General features: G+C 36.5%; 1 protein-coding gene across 1 annotated transcript in view; it reads right to left on the bottom strand.

Moving 5' to 3' along the window:
- The window catches only part of UXS1 (UDP-glucuronate decarboxylase 1), a 56,547-nt gene that overhangs the window by 15,626 nt on the left and 14,589 nt on the right, over positions 1 to 26,332 (bottom strand). The window contains exons 4-9 of the mRNA XM_086880329.1: positions 24,405 to 24,448; positions 20,849 to 20,909; positions 15,983 to 16,163; positions 5,270 to 5,374; positions 3,892 to 3,951; positions 1,719 to 1,840 (exon numbers count right to left, since the gene is read on the bottom strand). Coding sequence (XP_086736455.1) covers positions 1,719 to 1,840; positions 3,892 to 3,951; positions 5,270 to 5,374; positions 15,983 to 16,163; positions 20,849 to 20,909; positions 24,405 to 24,448 — 573 coding nt within the window. The remainder of the gene's footprint in view (positions 1 to 1,718; positions 1,841 to 3,891; positions 3,952 to 5,269; positions 5,375 to 15,982; positions 16,164 to 20,848; positions 20,910 to 24,404; positions 24,449 to 26,332) is intronic.

Genomic DNA, 26,332 nt, shown 5'->3' with positions numbered 1-26,332 from the left:
ACTAAATTACCAAAAAATGCAAAATAACTTTGCCTGTTTCTTCTTTTTATTGAAGCAGAGAGATTCTGGAAATATTTTAGCCTGAAATACTGCAAATCCTATTGTTTGGGACTAGGTCATTCCTACTGAAAATCCTCTTAAAAACACAATGCTTATTTGCATAGAGGAAATCAGACCTTTTCAAAAGGTAAGGTTTCCTCCACTAATAAGAGTGTATCACCTAAACACTACTCACCCCTCTCTTTTCCCCACACCAGCTCAACAGTGTTTCAGAATATATATGAACATAGGCCAAGCTTGGGCAGACTTCATTAACCCATAACAAAATACAAGAAATATGTCACAGAGATGCCTCTAGGACAGACAGTTCATCTGCATCTTAAGTTTTTACTTAATGTATATGTTCCACCTTACAAATCTTTCCTATTCATTATAAATCCTGCATAAAATTTATGAGATGCTATCATGACTCATGCTGTGGTTTTAAGATACAGCCCATGATTTTAAAAATTACCTACTCATGCCTTTCTGAAAGAATACTGCAGTGTGTACCACAAACTTGCAAAAAATGCAATACCCTACAGCACAAGAATTTCTCATAAAAACTGCAGTTTTCAACTGCAAATGGGTTTCCAGACTGACAAGGAATATTTTACAAGAGTGAAATACTGGAGACATCATCCTGAACAAGAGCAGTATCACCATGTTGGACCTAAAATGATCTAAAAGAGAACAAAGGAGACAACCTCTGCCTTCTATGTCTGGTAGAAAAGATAAGACAAAATTACTACACTATACTAAAATATCACCTCTTAAAGTCTTATCAGACTTCAGCTTTATTCTGTTTCCAGAATCACTTTTTTCAAAATAATCACTTTTTAAAAGCACTTAGAATTTTATAATTTAAAGGTTTAAAATTCTATACAATATACTGTGTTTGATTAATACTTTTGTATATTAAGGCTGCAAATAAAAAAAATACTGATACCATTTTCTTTAGTATGCCACATTTGCTAATTGAATAGTCTCCTAGAGCCTAGCTGAACCACAATTAAGGAAGATTTACATACAGGTAAAGAGTCAATGCTATATTAGTTAATAATGAGCTTCTACCTCCTGGTTAGTAAACAAAAGGACTCTGGCATGTATAATTTCTTAAATATATTTTAAATTGCATTTTTATCCTCATGTTACTGTGTTTGTCTAAAAACATGCATTACATAGCTAGGTATTATTAAGGTCTGTATTTATACCTGTGTAATTTTAAGGCATTTCAAAGGTGCTTAAAATACATTGCTTCTATAGAAGTACTCATTAAAGATCTTCCCCATTCTTACCTGTATATTCTGATTTTGATTATTTTCCTTCAACATTCCACATTTATCTGTAACGGCACTATTCAATACTACTGACTTCTCAGTGCACTAAGGTCACCTCAGTTTAATTTGTTTAAAGACTATTCACTATACTGAAAGACATACCTTTTAAGAAGACTAAAGCACATTTTCTACAAGAAAACTGCTCATCTAAAAACACACAACAGATGGGAGCAATAAAACCTCCCCATTAAAGAAAACAGATTTTGCAACAGGATAAGTGTTCCTACTCAAGATGTTCTCTTTTGCCTTCCTATCCCTAAATACACATATTCCAGTCTTGCCATACATTGGCCTTCAATAATTACAGAAAAACCACTGAATCTGATGCAAATTTAATACCTGCTTCATGTATGCATAGCACATGGTCTCTGCAACTCGCTTTCCTTCATCATAGCAGGCTCTTGGACCTATCGGATTCACGTGCCCCCAGTAATCCTCATTTTGAGGGTGAACTTCAGGATCTATGGGGAAAATAAAACCCACTTTAGATTATGAAATATCAAAAAATGATTATATATAATGAAACTTTCAGTAGAGCATTTGCATTATACAAGTCAGCATAGCTTTTCCCTGAATTCTGCATTTTAGAAAATCTTACATTTTAGCACAATGTCTTTAAAGTACAATCACTGAAATCATGAGAATGGCAGTGGCAGAAGATGAAAGACTAGTAAAATAACTGAATACAAGCAAAGAATAGCCAGCACTTGCTTTCCCTAAAAGAGCCTGTGAACAGAGGGTTAAACTCAACTCTTCTCTGCAAAGGCAGAGTACCCCAGGGGCATAAATACAACTTTTACCTAATGTGCTTCCAAGGAAGCATTACAGGTTATGTAGGCAGCAGTTAGGTAGGAGGCACAGGTAAGTAAAGCAGGAAAGTAAAGCATATTCAAATTTCATAAAATACAAAACAAGGAAAGAAAAATGGAGAAAATAAGGATATACTGCATTTCTTAAAGAGATAAGAGTGATATACCACAAAGTATTTAACATTTCTATTTTACCCTAAGCATTTTTACTAGCTATCACTAGGCACAATCAGGCTAGACAATCCTTTGGTTTAATCCAGTGTAGAAGTTATTGATCATAAAAAACTGAACAACCAAACAATAATCACCTAGGAACCTTGATGGTGTGTGCTTTGTATGCTAGAAAAAATACAAATATTTGGTTAAATTTCCCACTTTATTGTCTACAGGACAGTATAATTTCTACTGGGTTTAAAGTTGGCATACATTACTATAGAACTTCCTAGTGTTGAAAGCTAATTTTTGAAACAGCCTTGACAGTCAGTTCTGATCAAACCTTCCTGATTTTATGCTGCTCAGACATGATTATGAATGAATTTGAGCCACATGAAAGCCACAGAGCAATGGTAAATGCATATAAGTTTTACATGATTATAAAAGCCCATAGCAATCTTGAATGGGCCTGGAAAGATGCTGTGGGAAAGGAGATACTCCAGAAGGGAGTTTTTTCAGTTACAGAAGAGTCCTTGGGGCTATAATTCTTCTCTGCAGAGCCTGACTATGGATAATCTAAGGCTTGGGAGGCAGCAGGAATGCTGCACATCCCCAAGCTACTTTGACCAATCATCTTTTGGCCACTTTGGCCAATCATCTTCATGATCTCCTGCTGGGTTATTTACTTTGAATCTCCTGGACTGAAGTTGCTCCACCAAAAGTGTACACCTAGAGGCATGTTCTTCATCCTTCCTAACTTTTTGGTCATAAAGTTTTGTATCTTGTAACACAGGTGGCCATTTTTTGTTTACCTGTTTGTTCTTTACAGCCAAGAGTCAAATCTACTCCCATTGAGCAGGGTACTGTGCCTGTGGATCTCCACTAATCTTGCAAGACTGCTATGAGCAATTACATATTACATATTTCAGAATACAAGGAAGTTCCTCTAGCAGGCACAGGGTCTGTTACATACCTAAGAAAGTATTACAGATTCTTGCTGCATCCTGTCACCGTTCTATCCATCATTCTTTCACTCCCTCACTTCTAAACAGTTAAGATGCTGTCAAATATTACATTTTAAGAGACACCAGAAGAACCTGCATGTACAACATGGAGGTTACGTCCTTTGTGTCTTACACATCAGGGCAATTGCTAAATCTTAACAATACAATTCCTGTGTGATGCGAAAAAGATATGCGTATTTACTATTTAAATTATCTTTCTTTTCAGGTTTTCATTATGGCATCTGGACTTTAGAGTACAACACTCAATTTCCCCACAAGCCCTTTGGAAAAAGAGATGTAAACTAGGACACAGGAAGGATACAGACAACACACCACCAGTCTCCTGCCATCACTCTTGACTAGATACATAAAGCAAGCACTGTAAATGCCCTTCTCACATTTTAAACTGTAAGAAGAGCATCTCCTAAAAAAGTAAGCTAAGACAGTGATGAAAATCTATCATTCTGGTATCTGACAGAAGATGTGTAAATATACTTTTACACAGTCATATCTGAAGAGCTCTAAATACTGTTTTATTCTTCTTACCTCCATAAACCTCTGATGTAGAGGCCAGCAGCAGCCGTGCTCCAACACGTTTAGCTAAACCTAGATTTTGGGCAATGGGGAAAGAACATAATTAGTGCAAGAATCTTTCACTCATGCTAGTTGTTTCAGTGTGATCCTGTTTTGCATGTTTTTAAAGAGAATTTGATTTCTCTCACTAGGCAAATTTAGCTGAAAATGACATCCATAGCTCCCACTTCCAAACTAGAAAACTTAAGAAACAGCAGAGCAGCACCTGTATGTGATGTGTTTGCTTCTGGGACTAACATTTGCACTGAATCCAGATCCAAGAACTTAAGCTATTGCAATCTAAAAGCCAAGGAAGCATTCCAATTAGGAAATCAAGATCTTGAAACAACACAGTATATTATGATTACCAAATCCTTCTTTACATAGATTAAAGACAAGCTATGTACAGAAACTTACACAGAATAACATGTTATACGACAAAAATCAATAATTTCTTCTTTATTATGCCCTTTTAAATTGCTTGGATGACCCTACCCATCACTTCAGATTATCCTACATTCCATGGCAAATGAAGCAAATCTCTCACCTGTGCCATTCTGGTACCTCAATAGCTTCTGAATCACTTGATTCTCTTAAAAGTACTCTCAAGAGTATCACTCAAATAAGAAACTCAGCTACGCTAATGTCCAGGAGTTCTTCTGACTCATAACAGTTCTTAGGATCACTGACACTCAGATCAGTCTCCATCATACCAAATGGCACAGAGATGGGAGAAAAAGTAGTGAAGGCCTGAAGTCATCTTTTCACAGACCCATTCTCAGCATCAAAACTAGCAGACATAGCTGAAAACATTGCCTTGTAATTATCCAGCATGAAGCTAGACATTAAACGCTCTTTCAGAATTTGCTAGCCAAGGCATGCACAAGAGGCAAGAGACTGCAGTATTCCTGATGTCTGGAGTTTAAACCAGTGCAGTTCCACCAAGTCCAAAGTCTGCTGAGGTGGAAAGAAATACTCACTTATAGTTATTGTGGGAATGTTCCACAGTCACCAAAGTGTAAACTGCAGTTATGAGCACAACAGTGCTATAAAAACCCCACGCTCTTAATTTTTCCTGTTACTTCTTACTTAATTACTGCACACTCCATAGCCAATTTACAGGCACAAAGTTCTTGTGCTTTGAAAGCCATGTTGTCAGTGTTCATTTGCAGATATATTTAAAGGACAAAAATCTTCAAAGAGGGTAAAAATACACCCAACTTTCTTTTGCTTAAATGAACAACTTTTTAAAATGTACAACTCATTTGCTTCATCCCTCCCTCTCCCCAGCAACTACGTCAGGATTATATGATGTCTAACCAAGTTAAGTAATAAAAAAGATTCCACTTACCCAGCATGTTTAATGTTCCAATAGTGTTGGTCTTCAATGTTTTTATAGGATTATACATGTAATTTGGAGGAGAAGCAGGAGATGCTAGATGATAGATCTGGTCCACTACAGAAAAATGGAGGAGATAACATTATTTTCCCACATAAGATATTAAACAAGAAATCACTGAAATCAAGAAACAAGTATTCCTTTGTGCACTCCTAGCACTGGAAGCCAGCACTTACTGTGCTGCTACCTACAGATGATATGTACACAAACCTGTTGTAACTCTCTAGAACTTAATTTTACATAAAACAGAACCTAGAGCATAATGTAATACATCAACACTATTGACATGGATATAGATGTCTGTATTGGTATTCACACTTTTTCACTTATAAAATTTATCTGAGTACTTCAGAAATGTTTAGAAGCTGTGAAAGTATTCGCAGCGTTCTGTTATACTCAAGTTTTTAAGTGGCTACAAGCTTCAGAGTATTTTTCTAAAATAGACTGTGAAGGAAAAACAGTACACATTTTTTCAGTATGAGGAGAAACTTCATGGGAAAATTAAATACTGTATTTTTATTTCTAGACCATCTGTCAATGAAACATTAATTTGCTTTGTATCATTTATATATTAAATATTTATGGCAAAATATAAGCACGCAACTTTTGTCTTTTTTTTCCAGTTACTTTTGTTAAACACATGCAATGCTTTGGATAACATTATTTTTGCTTTAATTAAAAAAACAAACACACAAATCAAAAGTCAATACAGAGATTTCAGCACACTCATCCACTCCCTGTTATAAAACACAATTAACCAAAGAACTAGTCAAAATGCATTGTCTGAGATGATTGTAGGTTGGAGGTATTAGAAACAAAAGACTGTTGGAAACAAATTTGTTAAATTATAATAAAAACAATACAATGAAAACTGGATTCATTTCCATAGGCAGTATCTGATATTGAAAAGCTCAACCTGCAAGACTTTCATAACATGACTGTTGTAAATATGCAGATGTCTTTCTGTCTTATATGTAACCTGACTCAGAGCAAGCCAGAACTATGTGAAAAAAAACAACCCATGGATAAATACCTGCAAAAGCAAAAATTAAACATAAGCCCAAATGAGATGTTTAAGGAGGAAGAAATCCCCTGTATCAAGGTCATTCAAGAAAAGCAATCAAAAGGTGAGGTAGTAATTAGCATGGACTGATAAAAGAAAGGGAAAATAACTTCTTTGGATTTTAAAAGTTAGGGGTTTTTATTGTTGGGTTTTGTTGGGTTTTTTTAAAAAGGCTTGACATTGAAACCAGAAAGAAGCTGGAAAAGTCAAGGCTAGCTGCTATTCTGCAGAAAAAACACTACATGGCATGAGGCTGTCTTGCCCTAGAACAGAGCACTACTGGTGAAAGAAAACAAATGTTTTCTTTCTATTTCCTTAGGTGTTTTACTATTAAGAGCATTAGCAAATCACAGCATTAAAAAATAATCTGTACTTTGACCACATAATGATTTCTCTTAGCCGTTTGCTGGGAGCTTTAACTTTCAGAGTATCTCTGACATAATGAACTTTCTCCTCCTTTTCTTACTTAAAACAGCTTAGAAGCACCCTTGACTTTCAAGTTAAAAAAAAAATCCAAGAACAAACAAATTTTCTTTTTCTCCATTTAAATGCAACTGTACTTGCTTAAATAGCACAAGCTGTATATGAATTACATGTAGTAGGAAAAAAAAAAAAATTATAAATGGTTTGAGTTGGAAGAGACCTTAAAGATCACCTATATCCCACCAGACCAGGCTGAACAAAGCCCCATCCAGCCTGGAACATTTTCAGCAATGGGACTTCCACAGCTTCTCTGGGCAACCTGTTCCGGTGCCTCACCACCCTCACAGTAGAGATTCTGTTTCCTAGCTCTAATCTAAACCTACCTTCTTACAGTTTAAAGACATTTCCCCTTGTCCTATCACTGTATGAAAAAATAAAGTATCAACTATGAAGTTATCACCTGCTTTCAACTAGCTGAGAACACTGAAAGATAAGAGGAATGTGCCTCCTTTTGAAGACTTCCTTCCCATACTCAGATTTCATTTGTCAAAGAAAACCTTTGCTTTCTGACCTCCAATATACATATATATATAGAGAGAAAAAAACAGACTAGTAGGGCAAAAGCATACATAAGTGGCTTGAATTATCCTTGTGAAAGTCATCCCTTACTTTTCAACAGTGTATTGAGCAATGAAAAAATGAAAAGTAGGTAAGCCTTCAAAGCACAAGCATATCCTTCACATTAAAACATTACATTCATTTTAAGATAAGCACGTGCTCTGGTAACAACACATTAAAAATACCAGCAATATTGGCATGGTAAAATATTCAACCTACTTTCTCTCTGAATCCCTAATGAAGCGTGCCTGTATAGAAGTAAAGTTTTTCTAGATTAACTGTTGTGTCTATTGTCTACTGAGCAAGCTCAGATCCTGACTTCCATGAAACAGAGCTTGGATAAGCACACACTGGATCATCTGGAGGAAGCATTTCAAAGTCTACCCCATACTGCACCCCTGCATTATCACTGCAACACAAGAAATACTGCAAAATATCTTCATTCACTGATTAAACTCACAATATCAAGTGACCAAAATAAGAAGAAATTATTTCAAGCTATACCTCACCCCAGAGAACAATTAACTATCAACATAAACATAAGATGATCTCCTAAGGCAAACTTAATGACTGTTACTGCAAGTCCTGTCTTGACAGAGTAATGGTATTTGACAGTATGCTCATACAGATGCCACAAAATATAACTAATTATATGTTGCCACACTCTCTTTGGTCTACAGCTGTTTATCTCTAGTGCAGGGATGAATTGCTGCCTAGAAGATGTCAAAACAGCCCAGAAAGCTAAAGAGAGACAGTTTTGGCAGATGTGTAATGTTGTTGAATATTTATTCTCACATAAAAAGGTGCAGAGAAGTAAAATTTTATGTAGCAGGTTCTCAGCTATTTGTTCTTGAATGATCAGGAATTGTACATCCAACCACTATGAACTGTAGTGCAGCATCAAGAAACAGTTTGCCACACAAGGCACCTGCAATAGCAACACAAACAGCATCTCAAAGACAACCTGACGCAGCAAGAGCTGGCAGGAGAAAGTTCCCAGCTTAGGCTCGATTCCATGCCCTACCTGCTAATGCAGCTGAAACTTTTAGGAGTCTGTCTGCAACATGAAGCTAGTTCTTCTGCATGATGTAATGTGACATGGAATAACTACTCATTAGTTTGGTCACTGTGACACTGTAAGCTTAAGCAATGAATCAAGTTTGAATCAATTTTTGAGCTGGGGAAATAATGCAAAATTGTATCATGGGGTAAATTTTAACTGGTTTGTTGAATGCCAATACACCTCCTACAGATGACTTCTGAACATGAATAAGATACATGACTACCTCAAGTTTTGCTTTAAGTATGCCCTTCACACAGCATGCTATCATAAAACCAAAGACAAGGGGTAGACTGGAAGATGGCAAAAGGAATACTCTGTAAACATGCTGACTGATGCTTCAAGCAGCAGGTAATTCAAGCACAGTGGTGTAGAAAAATTAAGAAAGCAATTGCTGAAGTCACCTACAGCCAACTCAAAGCTAAACTATGACCTGAGTTTTATGCTGTTTCTTTCTACCTACTCCTTTACAATCCTGTCTAAATCAGTTTTTTGACAAGCTGTGGTAGAATTTTTGGAAAGAGAAAATGTCACTTCAAAAGCATTCTGGTCTGTTAGTAATTTACTGCCCAATCCTAATCTGTCAAAGCAGAAATGAACTCTTTCCTGCCTACCTCTCCATCCACTTAATTTTGTTTGGTGATTTCTTTGCTTTTTATTTAGATACTGCTAATTTTTGACACACAGCAGCTTGTATAGGAATGGTTCCTTTAATGGCATGTGGCAATTCAGATACAGAAGTTCAAAAACTACCATTCCTTTTGCTCCACAAGGATACAGCTAGCCTGTGATTATCCAAGTGGTCATAACTGTTAGCTAGAAACAAATGCATTTAAAATACAAAACCCCAAAACCTCCTTATAATATTCAAGTTTATTTACTTATTTTTAAACATTTTTAAACAGTAAAAAACACTGCAAAAGAAAGCAAGAAAGCAAGGAAGAAAGCACTCCCATTCTCTAAGTCCTTCATTCATCCTTTTGCTTCCCAGCTAGCAATTGTTTTAAATGGAACAAAGAGAAGGAACTGGTGGGAAAACAAGGATTTCCTTGCCAGACGTACAGTCTTGCCTGCCTCATTTGCCTCTGTACTTTTCCCCCATGCACAAAGGCAAAAATCGACCCCTGTATGGAAGAGGTTCAGCAAGAGCAGAACTGGCAGAGATGGAAAATGGGAAATCTGATGGCCAAGTGTCAGATGGCCATCATCTGGATCTGGACAGGCAACCAGGCAGCTACAGGACCTCCGCCTTTTGCCTGGGAAAGAATCTTTCATATATCAAGCCTCAGACCAATGAAAAACATCACCATTTTCCCAAAACATTTAGAGGATGCTGGACATTTCAGTAGGGTGAAAAGTTTCTACCACAAACTTTTCATATTTGATTCATCAAGCTTACAATGTCAGCATTATCAGAGTAATTGTTTCTCATTCCACCTTCCCTCAAATAACTGCCAGGTCTGAAAAATACCTACTTTTCTTTGGGTTTTCCCCTCAGAATTTCAGCAGGCCAGCTAGCCAAAGCCATTGACCCAGCTTGGCTGACAACTTTGTATGTTGTAGCACAAAGTTACCTGTTATTTAAGATAGCAGACAACTCTGCTCCAGACAGAGCTGTGGAAAGCTATCCAGGCTACAGCTTTGTAGAGGATTAACTGTTTGGGTGCCTGGGACAGTACGTACTGAAGGACAGGATGAAATACATCTAGTAATTGATCTCCACAACTCTTTCTTGCTACACAAGGTAAAGAAAAGAAGTTTTATAAAATTTAACATGAAGACTTGAGCTAGCTTTGCAATAAAGTCATAGTGCAATTATTTGAAAATAACTGTGTGAACAGCTGTGCAAAGTGCTACTTTAAGAACCACAACAGAAGAACAAATGATAACAATAAAATTGTGCAAGTTTTGTGTGTAACTCACATGAGAGACCAGAACTTTGTTAATCTACTTTGTTAACTTTGTTAAACTACAGCAAGTAGTTTACCAAGCACGTAGATTCACCAGGATCATAGACTACTTAAAAAAAACATTAAACAAATCTGTTATGTTACAATTTTATTGAAAAAAAAGTCAAAAGAATAAAATTCATTTCAAAATACCACAGACACAGAAGTTGACATAAACATTCAAGCCAGGTATGCAAGGTATACCGTGGCAAATATAGAAGTCTGTGCTCAATATAAAGTTTAAGTAACATATTGCAAGAGAAACAGCAATTAATGTTTGCCAATTATGCCCTTCTCTATGTATAAAGCTGAAGAAAAAAAAAATCCCTAAAATTTAGCATACATGGAATCTGTAGTAGCTAAATTTAGACACAAACGTTCAATCCTGTGTTTTTATTAATGCTAAACAAGAATGATCAATAAAACCACTTACCCTAGGGTGACTAGGACAAAATACTCCATAAAACTACCATAAAACTACCTTCCTTCATACCATTTTTATTTTCTAGCCCTAATACTGCATATGTTCTCCATGCTTCTTAAGTGAATGGTAAGAAAGAAATCTACCACCTTTCCTATGGCAGGAAATGACCTTCATCCTTCAATTTCTGCCTTCAACATATGTCACGGTCCCAGAAAGGACTGAACGGGTCACCAAGTCCACTAAGCACCTGCATCCATCACTCTATTTGCTAATCAGGAAGCACTGAGAAGAAAAGCTTTGATCAGAAGCATACAAATAAGCTTCTACAGCTTGAATGCATGGATTTTTCTTGTAAAAAAAGCAGCTGTGCCTAATTCCTTATTGGAAGTCAGGCCAGAGAAGCTGACACAATGAAGCAAGACATTTCTATTGCCCTGAACTAAAAAGGACTACAAACACAAGTTCATTTACCTGACGCTAAGCACATTGTCTGTAATATTCCAGGCAAACTGGAATAACTCAAAGATTTGCCACATGGCTCATACTGGAGCAGTTTTGGAGAGTCTCATACCAGAGACCAAAATCAAGGCACCACTGCACTTGGCTCTGGACAAACAAAATAAAGTAGCATCTGCTACCCCTTGCCTTGCCATACAATTATGACCATACAATTTAAAACCAGCTGAACATATTAAGCACATATGAATGAAGACTAGGAAGGGAAAAACCTGGGACAAAAGTATGGGTAAAAAAAAAAAAAAAAAAAGAAAAATGAAAAAAGCCACTTATTAAAGACACTCTTTGTGTTTGTATTTGTATGTGCTTTGAATCACCTGTGAGAGGACTTGAAGACCGAACAATCCAGGGATACTGTCAAACACTGCTTATTAAAATGCTAGCATGCTGACATCTGAAAGGTTGTTATTCACAAGAAGGCTATAGACTATTCTTTTGACCAATTTTGTGACACTGTTGGTCTTAGCCTTAAAAATCAACTTAGACCTACAAGCTAACAAAGTCCTTAAAAATAAAAGGATTTTTTAATCCCAGTCAAGCAAATGATTTATTAAAATCTATAAATACTGTTACTTTACATACCTATGTGCATGTAACAAGCAACTAAAACACCTCCTGCAAACTCTGAAAACAAATATCCTTGTCACTATGTGTATCACATGCTTACACCCTGTCTCTCACCTTGCAAAATGTTTTTTTATTATATCATTTTAAAAGCTTTTCCAGTGAGAGTCAAAGGAGACAAAACTACCTTTGTGTTCACAACAGGCACTGAGACAACATTTAAGAAATGTTTTTCCAGAAACTGGACTGCTGGAATTAAGAATTAAAACAGGACAACAAAGACCAAAACCAAACAGCTTCAGTTAGCTGAAGATCAGTTAATCTCAGAGCATAAGCCATAGAACAGTTTATCATTACCTACCACTTACACTTCTCTCTCATTTTGTATTATATTATTTAGGTAGTGCACATGCACTTTTTTTAAATAAAAGTTTTTTAGCATCAGAGGGGAACTACTCTTCACTGCTCTGCCCAAAAAGTGATTGGGCAGCAGTTTTAGCTGCCACAGACTGCAATTTTAGAAGTATCATACTGTATTTTTCAAAACATACTGAGCATCTTTGATTAGGGAAGTGAAACCAGTTCAACTGACTCAACTGTTTCCACCCTTGACTGTAAACTGGTGGCATTTTCAGGCCTGTTTTCATTTCAGATTTGTGAAAGGTGTGGTAAAGAACCAAAACAACAGCACCAAGCAACCAAAAAGAAGTGCAAGGCTGAAGTATGTTCCTGTGAACTGTGAAACAGTTCAGCTGAGGACATCTTTCAGATACAGGAGATAGCTGGGTTTAAAGGAAATGTGCACATATCACTTCACAGAAGATTATTTTAAGGCTTCCAAAACTTGCTGAGGAAGCAGGAAGAAGAAACGCCAGTGGGAGAAGGATATGGGCTATGTATAACTGCCTCATGCTTTCTTCCAGATTTATTCAAATGCTGTGTGTACCTAAGGGTAGTTGAAAATTGGACCTCAAGACCAAAAACTGAGAGGCATTTTTTCCTGTTTAGGGGTCCAGTTTGTGGAATGATCATATGCCATCTTATGACACCACCTTGAAAGAGGCTTGGTTTTTTGTGTGTGTTTTTGGGGGTTTTGCAGGGTATATGGGCTGTGTATTTTTGCAGGTTTTTGGTTTTTTTTATTGTTTCCATGTATCTGTGTTTTTTGGTTAGGGCTCTTTTTTGTTTGGTAGGTTTGTTATGGGTTTGTTTTGTTGGGTTTTTTTACACATATATTCAAGTATAACAATATTTCACAGTAGAAATACAGACTTTGGTGGTTTGAAGTGATATAAAAACAAACCCTTATTTTATTACAAACACAGGGTCAAGTCTAAAGCAAAGTTGAGTATAAACAAGACAGCAATAATGCTTATGTCATTATGTAAACCAAGTATATTACTAATAACGTACATTCATTTAATACAGAATTTCCATTGGCATTTTCTAATGCAATTTCACCTATTACCTTATAGTGTGGTACCATCACATTAACACCAGATGAAGCATTAATTCTTATTTGTTTTCCAGTTAACATCTATGTCTTTACAATATGGTTTGCAAGAACATGAACCACATTGCTCTCAAGTTAGCATCTTGGGGCATTTGTAAACTTAATGAATGTAAAGAATGAGGCAGAAAATAAGTAAACGTGAATTTCTATTTTTTTCCCCCTGATAATACAAAAAAGAGTGTTAAGTGACTATTTTCTTTCCAGACCAGCCTTCAGAAAACAACAACCTGTCTTCCAGTACCAAAAAAGTTCCCATTTAATAGTGTATAAAAGCTATACATGAGAGTCAGGCTGAAATGAAAATATCTTTAAAAACACAGAATTGAACTATAATAGGAAAAAAAGGGTTAATATAGAACTATTTAAGACTTTTTTTTTTTTACTATTTTTCGCCTTTCAAGATTCCTGAGCTACTTTCATTCCACTAAAGAATTCAAAACCCTTTTAAAACAAAGTGAAAACATGTGCATTTCCAAATGCTAAAGCAAATAAAATCCTAGCAGAGGAGAAAGACATTCAGCACTAGAGATAACTACAGCTGTCACAGGGCTAAAAAAAAATATAAAAAATTATGTTCAGTGATTTATTATTGTTTCTGGCCAACCTAGATCAAGATCCAAGAATGCTGAGTCCTACTTCGTGTCATGGATCAAAGGTAATGACGCAGCCAAGGCAGATTGTGCGTAGGCATCACTGTGAAGCTGAAAGCTACACATCTTGAGACTAAATTCACTTTTCCATATCCAGAGCAAAAACACGGTTCTTTCTAGACCAAAAATGAGGTCTCTTTCGGAAATAAAGCACTGATTATCCTCTCTGGAACTGAACTGTCAAAGAACCTTATATAACCTCATTTAAACAGGACAGCAAATACAGACAAATTCTTTAGACACAAACCTACTTTTTATCATGACATTATTTAGTCATTTCAACTTCTATTTACAAGTAAAAAGGAGAAACCAGGACTAAGAAAAGAAGTATCTGATCTGTTACAAAAACTAATCCCCCTACTGTCTCACTGGACTATAAACTCTGCAATGAAACAAAATTTTACCATGTTCTTAAGTGTATGAAAGTTAATTTTATTTTGAAACTTCACCATACCAGCCTCAATTTATACTGTTGGAAGATGAAAAGATATTCAATAAACTAACCACTGAATAACATGTAATAATTAGCTGTCAGTATTAAATAGGGAATTGGTGTCTTAATTACATAGGCCATAGGAAAGGTAGCTAAGGATCTCAGAATTCCCATTCATTAATGCCTAGTTAGCTGGGTAATAATATTAGCCACGATGATAACTCTGAGAAAGTCTCAAGTGTAATCAGTCAGAAAGAAGGTAATGCATGGAAAAGATTAGAAAAGCTGACAAGTTGATCTGGCTGAGGTATGAGCTATCAGCACCTGGAGTCAGTTAATAAGATCCTTGTTTCATTATCCCATCAGTGGAAGCTGAAGTTGGAAGTAAAATAACAGGCAGTAACTGAGCCAGTGCACTGTCAGAACAGAGCAGGAGCACGTGTTTTTGCAGGACTGTTTAAGTAGTGTTGCCAGGAATTCATCACAAGCAATAACACAAGAGATGCAATTACTAGTTGTATTTCCTGTGAAATTCCATCCACTAGAATCCAGCAGGAATTTAAAAAAAACAAAATGAGCTACTCAGTAGTTTTTCCTTAAAATGACCAAGTACATTCCTACAGAGTTTTAAAAGGATGGAGCACACCCACCAGAACTGCAGTGCAATTTGAGCAATCCTTTCACTGACTCATTATATGGCTAGATAGTCCCATAAAAGTTGATAAATGCATGTCTCTCGCAAATACAACCATGTTAATGGTGCCTTAAAAGCTGATTACTTAGTAGTTTGAGGTTTATGATAGTTCAGATGTTGAGCTACTACTTTAAAGCTGAACATACTTTTGTTTGTTTGCTTCTTTCTTTAAGATTAGTGTATTTTTTTTTGTTGTTTTTCTGTTGAAAACTAGGGAAATCCAGTGTTGCTGTTTTCCTACTCTTCATGTTGTAGAATGCCTGTACCTAAAGCAGGAGCAATGTTTTCTACAGAAGATAGTGAAAGCAACTAAGGAAAGTTAATTTCCTCTCAACTGACCATACACATTTGCAGGATGTATGTCTAGTCTAACTGCAGCTCTCAATTAAACTTCAGTTCATGAAATATCTGTACCACAGACTCTGCATGCCTGCACAGGCACATAGGAAAGTGGGACAATGGATGGGACAGGCTGACCCACTGCCATCTTGCCTTCTCACAATATCTGACATATCAGGATGCTTTTAAGGTCTTTTTCCTCCTGTCCACTCTGAAAAGAAGAAGATTTCAAAGACAAAAGTGCTCTGAACCTTTTACTTCAAACTGGTCACAGAAAATAGTCTAATAATAAACAAAGCATACAGATATTAGATAGATCAATACAGAACTCAGCATTTATATTTAATTTCTTTACAGACACACACACCCAGAACAGAAAGGCACAAAGAAATGCAAATACCAAAGCAGAGACTACCTACCTTCAATGTACAGGGGCTCAACGACATCATGATTTATCAGTTCGAAGTTCTCATGACCAATCCAGTGCTCCACATTTCTTTTCCTGCCCGTAAAGAAGTTGTCCACAACTGTAACCTCATGGCCATCCATCATTAGTTTGTCAGTAAGATGAGAACCCACAAACCCTGCTCCTCCAGTTATCTGCGTTAGGACAGTTGGTATAAATTTTTTTTTCTTTTTAGAGAGACACTAGACAAAGTCTACAAACATAAAGACAGAACAGTAGGTTTCAGATCTTTGCTTACTCCAGGGGAAGCAACTCCATTTCAATGTATGCTTTTTTTTTCCAAGATTTACAGCTTAAAATTTCGAGAGACATATTTGACATGTTTCATCACTGTCAGACTAGAAGGTCAGCTACCTATTCATATCAGCAAAATCTCTTTTTCAGATTACATTATTTCCTCTTTTTCCTTCAAATTGGATTGTGCTTTTTTTTGTGACAGCCGTGTCTAAAAAGATGCAGAAAGGTAACAGGAGAAAGTTCTGCAAATCCCATTTCTCAGGAAATAAAAAAAAGGTATAACAGAATGCCAGGTCATTTTCATGTCAAATTTATCAGACATGTCAAATGCAGCTTCTGTCTGGATTACATGGAAGACATGCTGGGTGTTCTAAGTAAATACTGTAAGTGTGCACCCACAAAGGAGAAAGGGAATTCTCTGAAGACCTTTCATTTAAAGTATCTGCTAAAACCAAAATCATTCTTTCTGTATTTTAATGCATCCATAGCTTACATTGTCCTGGCCTGAAGAGGTCAGTCAGTTGGATTAGATGAACTTTGCAGGTCCCTTACAACTGAAAAAACTCTATTCTATACCATTAGCTCTGACATGCAGCATTTGCCTGTCTTCAAACTCTGATGTTCCGCTGCAAAGAAGCAAGCAGAAATAAAATATTTAAAACCCTGTAGCCCTGTTTCATTGAAGAAACAAGAAATTTTCCCCTTTTTGCACCACAGACTTTAACAGTAAACAAGCAAACAAAAATGGCTAATTCAGTACTGAAGCAGTCAGCACAATAAGCAGAACTGCAAATTCTGTGACACATCCAGACCTGTCTACAGAAGCAATTATTTTCTCTGCATTTCATGAACTGGTTTCAAGAACCAATACACAACAGATCACAACACTCAAAAAGCAGACTTGTAAAAGACCTGTGTATCAGCTATACATCTGCACGGTCAAATTCGTATTTTGAAAGTGATTCAGCTGTTGATGTCCATTCCTCAGCTGTAGTGACAACTAAATAAACAATGAAAGGACAAGGTGGAATCAAGCAGGAATCTAATGAACAGATGGTGTACTGCAATGACAAAGTGCTGTGTGGCAAAGGATGAGTTGCCCGAAGCTCTTTTACTTTGGGTTAGTCATAGGCTAAACATTTACCCTGTCCACTACCCCTGCCCTCCAATGTATTAAAAAACCAGAATTAGCAGATTTATTTTTTTTTAACTAGAAAAACTAGGTTTTTTTTAACTAGAAAAAAAACAAAGGAAAACCTCCAAAGATTGAAAAGGGAAAGAACCATACAAAAACTACATCTGTTTTATTTTGTAAAAACTTGAATGTCCATTTCTTGCATTCTCATCCTTTTTCTTATTAAAAATTCAGGGGAACCAGTGTGTCAAAACAACTGTAAGTAGCAGTTAATAAAAGAATCATTTAGTTGCTCTATTTAGCATTCTTCTGAGTTTGTCAGGGCTTCTGAACCTGAAGGAGAAACAGGATTTAAGTGAAAGCCCCTCTGGAATAAAAGAAAGAATCTCAAGGCTCATGTTGTACTGCAACAGAGAGGAGGGAAGGGCAGGTTTCTGGCAGAATGCTGAAAATGAGGAGAGAATAGCAGTAACTGAGGGAGAGCAGCCCTTTCCCATGTGTCACCACTTATCAGAGGGAAAAAAGCAAACTCATGCACGGCAAACCTAGTGCCATGAGTTTATCCTGGCTTGCAAGCAAGCTGCAGCCCTGTTGAATGTTCCAAGGGTTTTGGTTTTGCTGTGGTGACCAGGACAAGACCTTTCTATAGCAGACCTGAACCTACTCCTTCAACAGAGGCCCAAGGAAATCTCCTGTTGCTATTTTTATTTCCAAGATTCTAGAGAATGTAAGTTCAATGCTTGCAATATATTGAACTTTACTTTGGTGCAGTAAAATGAAATGTCTTCTTCCCATATCTCTTATGAAAAAAACCATCACAAAGCCAACAGACAAAATAGACAAAAAGTTTAAAAAACAAAGGAAAAAAGCACATAGACACAAAGAAGAAAAAAAGCATCAAAAAAGGTAAAAAAAAGCACAAACCAATTCTGTCGGGAAAGGAGTTTCCAATTATCTTAAATCTACAAATAGTTTTTAAGATGAATTTAAGTTTGCTGTATTAATGTATCACTTCCATGGGTATTAGACAAAGAACTTAAGAAATTATTGAAAAAGGAGTTGAACTTCCCCTGGAAAAGTAAAAATAAATATGTAAATTATGCTTTTTATCATTACTTGAGACAACATTAAAAAAAAAAAAGATGATTTATCATTGAAGTTCTTTGTACAACCTTCCTGTAATTACTCATAAAAGCATCACTTCTAAATATGACTTCCTGTAAATCACAGTGACATATTAATCTACATAATCATAAGTTGTACATGAATCATATTCATATCAGAACTGAAGCACCAGCACTTGGGTCTTAAAAAGGAATTCTTTATTAAGACAACATTAATGAAAATCTTTAATTACTTAGTAGTGCATGTATGCTTGGTAACTTCAGCATCTACAAAAAGGCACAAATATTACAGATAATTATCTTCACTAGAGGCACTTACAAATTTGTCTATTACATATTTCTGCTGTCTACAATCAGATTCAAAACATCTTATGCCCCATAATGAAATTATATTAATTTTGTTTTCTGCTTTATCAATTTACTTTCAATTCAGAATAAACCCACACAATAGACTGAACCAATGACAACACAATCTTCTACAACAACAATTCCCTCTCTTGCATATGAAAGCCTGTGGCCTAGTCACTTCAGAGAACTCGGGAAATAGATAAATCATGCACAACAAGGTGAAGATCTCTTTTCAATGAAAGTGACAGAATATCTGGTCTCAGCTGAGATACCACCACTACTAAAAATCATCTCCAAAGAGATGCTGTTTAGCAAAAAGTATCTGCTAGAACTGTTGTCTCATCAGGAGAGTGCTGTGAGGATCTCCAGGCTGGAGCTGGAGACTGCAGTCAGAATAAAAAAAAAGTTAAATCAAATTAAGAATGCATTCTAGAAAAAGACACAGTATTAACAAAATGCAAAGCAAAAATACACGATCGAGTAAAATTCACTTGGCTGGCCAATTCTTGAGAATTTTGAAGCGTCATGCAATATTTTTTTGGGAACTTCAGCCACTCAAAAGAACATGAATTATTTCCCCTAGGATTATGAAAGCAACACCATAACATGAGGAGGAGGCCTATGAATGCCCATCTGAGTTGGCACAAAACTAGTCAGAACCTGACACTCCTTTTGGCCAGCTTTCTCTGTAGTCATTTAACCTCTACAAAATACATAGGGAACCAAAAAGCTATTCACCTCCATCTCAGCTGAAAACACTCCTATTCCAACTACGTTCCATTTCTGTTGAAGCAACAGATTTCAACAAAATATCCAGTATTTTTCAGCAGCAAAGTCTGGAAGTGAACATTAAGAGCTCCACAGCCTGTTAACAGCTTTCACTGACACTTTGTTGGAAGTACATTCTCACACAGAAAACATGACATTAAGGTTACTTCATACCCTTGTAAACACACATGAAGTACACAATTTAGGAATTTTCAAAATTAAACCTTTATCTTCTCTCAGTTTATTTTCTATATTCAACAGGGGCACTGGGAGCCTACAGGTCGTAAAAATGACAGAACACCATTGCAGAACTAAACTAATTTGGTAACACTTTTTGGAATTTTGCAATAGCAATGAAGATTATTGCCTAACAATGCAGTAAAATAATTTTATCTGCATCTTTTCAGTTTTTTTGTTCAAGATTTTGAAGTCAAACAAAAGCACCAGCCAAGTTAGGTACGTTAGCAGGGTTTTGTTGTAGACTTTACTTTCTACTACAGAAGAAGTAGTTCATACTCTTATTTTACACATCTCAAGTAGCTATACTTTGTCTGCCTTCAAAACACAGGGACAATTTCCCCCTCACCCCCCACAAAAAAAATAAACAAGGAAAAAATGTAGGTCACAGATAACATCAAGAAGTGTTTGCAGGGTCATTTCCAGCACAATTCACTAAGTTTAAGAATGCCCCGGACAACTACTTGTCCTGACTTAACTTGTCATCCACTTCCACCCTCAACTGCTTATGTTGCTTCAAAGTAACAGAAACAACAGAGAAGATACAGAGAAATTAACACTGTTAGCAGAGCAACTTCTTTCCTAGCTTTATGGCTAGATTTTGTCCAATTTGGTGTCACAAGGCTCCCATCAAGATGTGCTTAGAAAGTTTCCTAGTCTCTGCAAGTTTAAGCCATCTGGGAGCACACACAAAGACTCCTTGGTAATGTGATCCTGAGAAGTTAAAGGGAAGAGCAGTTTAGTTGACAAGTCCAACTTCAAAACCAGAGTCCAAGTGTATTGCTCGTATGCTGAGTTTGAGAACATCAACACAAATAAGCGAAGCAGCGCCTTAAAACCTGTGCAACACATATGACATCCAAGGTAATTCCCTTCATCCCTTCTCATGTCTTTAATCCTACAAAATAGATTACATTACACAGAATTTTTTGGCATTTCCCCAAAACAACCTCTGAGTAAAGGAACTTACCAGGATTCTTTTACGATCCTTTTCTGATAAAAATTTCACTGGTGGGTATTTCTGGGTGAAACTACAGAACATTTCAAAACAAAGAAGAAAATCTAAATAAGTTTCAGCCTCGTTTCTTTCATATACATCTTTGATATGTGAGAAACTACTGTGAAAATCTTCCATTCTGGAAGTTCTGCTAAGACTATATTTAGTCCTTTAGTCTAAAAAACAATCTGGGTCAACTGGCAATACAAGACAATGCCTATGCATGATGAAGTATCAAAATTCATCTGCAAAGACTGCTTTCAAAATTTCTGCCTGATTTTAAATAAAACATCATTTGACTTTTATCTTTTGAGAGCAGAACTACTGCCAGGCATGACATCACAAGAGAATAAAACAGTAAAACATAAGCAGTGACTGGACACCTTCTTTTTAAAGTTATAGAAGACAAACTACCCTCTTAAAAGCTCCTGAGAACAAAGAAAATTTTGTTGACTTACTGCATTGACTTCAAACACTTCTCCTTGAAATTTCAATGTGAAACTTACAACAAAAAGTCTTAATTCTCCTTAAAGTTTTACAAAAACCAATATAAACTATATATACAAATATAAACAAATATAAAATATTTACAGTCAGAATGTTGAAAACACACATTTTAAGATATTTCAACAATTACTACCACAGAACTTGTTCAGTATGACAACTAATCTTAATTTTCTTAGACATACTAGATTGCCATTTATTTGATGGTCTTCAAGCTAGGAATTTAATTTTTGTGCCTTCTTTACAAGAACTTAATCACACCAAAAACACCATAAAGTAAAATTATGTGACATATGAATCTTAAGTGCTCTCTCAAGCTCTTGATGTTTCAAGCCTTAGAAGAACTTCTCTCCCACCCTGTTATGCATTCTGCATAGAGCAACAAAGTCCTCTGTTAGAAGGTGTGAATTTATTTATTCATTCAAGTAATTAGCCTCATATTTTTGGCAATTTAATAGTTCAGTTTTTCCTTAACTAAATATCACCATGACACTGCACAAAAATTAAACTATGGTTACTCTTCTCCTCCAATAAGTCCACAGGCTAGAGTTAGCCTGGTGTAGCATGAGGAGCCAAAAATGCCAAGTTACATTTTCTTCTACTCACTAACAACTGCTGATTGAATTGACCCTACAACTGTGATCTTGGAGCACCTCCTCCTCTGCTTCTAACCTGCAGTACTGGCTCAACAGGAATTCTTCAGCACCAGAGCACAGATGCTCCCGTACTTTATCCAATTTTCATCACAGCATGAAAGCTGTTTTCAGTTTCCTGGATAGAGGAAATATGGCAATGGAACCTTCCAACGTTAGCCACACGTGGAGACTGAGAAAGAAGCTACCCACACTTGCCTTCCATCACTAACAGGTCACTAACAATTTCTGTGATTTATGCTGAAGCAATGAAAGACAACAGTGCACAAGCAAAATGCAGAAGCGTGAAACACATCCCTTCTGAGACACAGAGGAAAATTCAGTCATAACAAGAGATTAATGGAGTTCAAAATAAGTTTAAATGCCAAATAACTAGATGCAAGGCAAGTCTCTCTCCTCCATTCCAAAGACCACTATTTTAAGGTTGCAGTAATCCAGCCTGGAGATATATTGCTTGCCAAAGGGACCTCACAAACATTCTTGCTTCTTCTATTACACCAGTAACAGTTTAGAGGCAGTGGGATAGAGTCTGGCAGCCAAATAATGACCTTTTGGCAACAAAATGGAGTTTATCTTGACTTAATGTTTGCTTTGATGACTACACAGCACTGCTTTTGCTGTGCAAATCCTTAATAAAAACTTTACAGCTCTAGCTTCAGTTAAACAATCTCTTGTCATGAGACTAGCATTAAGGAATTCTTGTCTTTCCTGCTTCTCAAAAGCATGAAGACGGCTTGTTTTCAGGTTATATCAGCTTATGAAGTAAGAAATCATTGACACTGGAATAAGCTTTGCAAGCAGGATCAGCTTTCAGGCATCTGACAGTGAGTATTTACTGCTACTTCACACAGATATAAAATTTTATATATGTTAATTGCAACAACCCACATTCAGCTGAATCATCAGAGGCAAATGGCTACATTATTTGAAAAACACTAATAAGAGCACCCCTTTTGTATGATTTCTAGATTGGGTCATACAGAGGTAAAAAATATTTTGATTCTATCTCCTTTTTCCTAGATGTCTGAAACAAGACTTACCAATACACATGAAAAGGCAAGAGTATTTATATGGCTTGTGGGAGAAGCTTTAACTCAATGGTTCTACTCAATAATTCATTGCTCATTTGAAAAAATACAACAATTATTAAATAAAAAAGAGCCAATCAGGATACCTTCCCACAAAAGTCTTCTGTGGATGGCAGAAGAAGATACCTGAACTACCCACAACGGAAGCTGAAGGTTTACTGGACTATCAACAAAGATTAAATAAATTAATTTAATATTGTAATTGGCAAGGTGGTGACACAATCTGCAAATTGTTTCATGTTGCCAATACACACCTAGTTCAGCCTATGAAGTTTATGTGCATATTAAGAGATGAACAACCAGCTCAGTATTCTCACTGAAATAAATTGCATGTGGCAAGTCACTGAACCTTTCAAATCAATTGTAAAAAACAGAACTGAAATTTTTTCTCGTTTTTTTTTCCTTACAGCCCAGGAGGGGTAGGAGGAGGGGCAGTTGCCCACTGACAAGAAAAAACTCTGAACACCAAAGCACTGCAGGTGTCAAGCATACCTCTGGCCAGCAGCAATGGTACTGTCCCCTCTCCAGAGGAAGACACACAACCACCGGTATGCAATACCCCATGAGGGCTTACTGGTACCACCTGACCAATCCAGACCTGGACCTTTGCAATGCAGCACTCTCTGCTTTGCCTGGGACACCAACAGTGTCACCTGGAGAACAGTACCACCGGCAAAAGCACCATGTCCCTGTCAGAGCTGATAGCTCCCACTGCCATACCAGACCTTATTTTGTGATGTAATATTGCCCACGAGGACACCCAGCTCAGAGAACTGATGTAACACGAAGACTAACAGGCAGAGTGAGGGATAACACATTCCCTTAGAAATCCTGAGAGAAGCAGGTCAGTCAAGCACATTCAAAGTACATACACAGTCTAAGATGCACAAGCAAATCACTGAACCAGAGTAACTGATCACAAGTATGGAAAAATATGGTAAAACTTACTTTAAGTCTCTTGAAGACTAAACCAGTACGTCCTAGCAGACATAAACCATGGTAATCAATTCACCAGCTGGACTCCAAATAGCAAATTCCTCCACGGGATTTGAGCTTTACGAGAGTCCAGCACTCCCAGCTCGATTTAGTAGGATAAATCAGCCTGAATGCTTTAACCATTACTGTCTTATCACATATAAGTGAGGACAGGGCATTGAATGCTAACAAATCAAAGGTGCTGAAGGTATATACAAAATTTATTTCAAGCCTACAACTACAGAGCTGACTGCTACAGAAAAGAAATTGTACCTTTGAGCTGCTTCCTAAATTCAGTAGATGACATACCTTTTTTCGAGATCTTTGATTTTCTCCCTTAGAGGTGCAACAGCCTGAAATAAAGGAAAAACATTTAATCTTTGAAGAATAAAACATGCACATAGGAAGTTACCTTGGAGCAAAAATCATGGCAAACAGTCTCTTTTGCAGATCTTTACTGAAGAGACTCCAAGAAACTTACATTTTAAAGCCCCCTTTATGTAGAAAATTCCTTGAACCTTTTCCACCAAAAAATCAAATCACCTAGAAAAGTGTGAAATTAAATCCCTTAGTTTACCACTCAAGGCTATGAGTACCATAGTCTTGACAAAGACATCCAATGTTATGATTCCTATTTGGCAAAATGAAGTCCTGAGTGACTTGTTGAGGTTGTAAAAGTTAATCTACATCCAGCAACAGAACAATGGGACAGTAATTTAAACATCAACTATTTAAATGGACAACAGATAAGCATACAGAGGATGCAGAGAGAAGAGCATTAGCTCCAGAAAATGACTGTAATTCTCTCAGAACATGCTATGCAAATTTAAAGGTACATCATTGTCATAGGGTAGCTTTGCCTTTAAGACACCACGACAATCATGTTTAAATATCTAAATATATTCTACATCATGATTTGAGGTTATATTTAGACCTAAGAAAATATTCAAAGGAAATCTGTTAGAAAACACAGTTTTCATTTTCACAGCTTTAGAAAAAAGAATCACTTTAGAAGAGAGAATCACTTAAGCTGGCATCAGTTTCAGTTTCTTTATCACAGGACCCAAATCTCTAACAGTCCTGCTGAATTTCAACAGGAGTCCCTGAACTCTTGTTTTTAAGTTTACTAAAGCCTTGTCACAAAATATACCATCTTGGGCTATACTTAAGTTGAAAGCTGTCAGAGGTTCTAACTGGTACTAAGTGGCAGCACACCAGCAAACATCATTAATTCGTTTTATACAAATACTTCTGTTAGAGCTAGACAATTCAGGAGCTTCATAAAATGAATAAAGCTGCATATTCATGTTAAGAGGAAATAATATGGTGTTGTCATTTATATTCATTAAATATTTAGCTCTGTGGAACAGCAAGTAGTTCTTGAAAGAGTTGTATTTATTCTGATGGTGTAAGACATTATGCAACTTTAAAAATAAGATCCAGAAATGCCCAACTTCTCACATCTTACAGAAACTCTGATCTACACATTGAATTTCAAGTATTTCACCTTTCTTAAACAACTGGAATTTTCACAATGGTTGTTGCAACACTTAGCAGATTTAAAAAAAAAAAAAAAAGACAAACCAACCGAAAAAACAGAGAGAAGTATGCAAAAGACAAACTAAGAATACAAGCTCTCCATTGATTTTAAGCCATTTCAGTGGGGCTATTCACTGTGTCCAGAGGAACAACTGCTATATAAACCTACTGGAATACAAGACACTAGGCAGACCGGACCAGACTAGTACAGGAACACACACCCACACAAGGGTACGGGGTATCAACCTCAAGGACTTCTCTATTTAATACTTTGTTTTACTGTTATTAGACTTCAAGGCTAAAACATTTGGAGAAAGATCTGTTGCACACATTCTCAGCGGTTCACAACAAATTGAGGCTGAAATGGAAATTCAGAAGTGTTGATACAGTAGTTCAGAAGCACGAGTATGTTCAGTCTACTCCAGAAATTGCCAGGACTTGTGCTTAAAGCCCTGATACTGCATATCCTCCCCAGCCACAAATATTGCTATGTTTGTTCATTAGTTATGAACAAAGCAAAGCAGTTTTGGGTACCTTCAAATTTGTAATGCACCTTATATATACCTCACATTTTGTAAGGCAGTCAGAGGAAAGAATTTGTGTAGATCCTTTCAGTAAGAAATAGAACAGTTCTTGGGAGGATTCTATCATAGTCTCTGCAGTAAATGTATCAGCAGATCTATCACTCTCAAGAAAGT

This window comes from Cyanistes caeruleus, chromosome 3, assembly GCF_971803275.1.
Source record: "Cyanistes caeruleus chromosome 3, bCyaCae1.hap1.1, whole genome shotgun sequence".
In the NCBI taxonomy this organism is placed as follows: domain Eukaryota; kingdom Metazoa; phylum Chordata; class Aves; order Passeriformes; family Paridae; genus Cyanistes; species Cyanistes caeruleus.
Note: the sequence above shows the minus strand (reverse complement) of the source record. Positions and strands in the feature narration are given on the sequence as shown.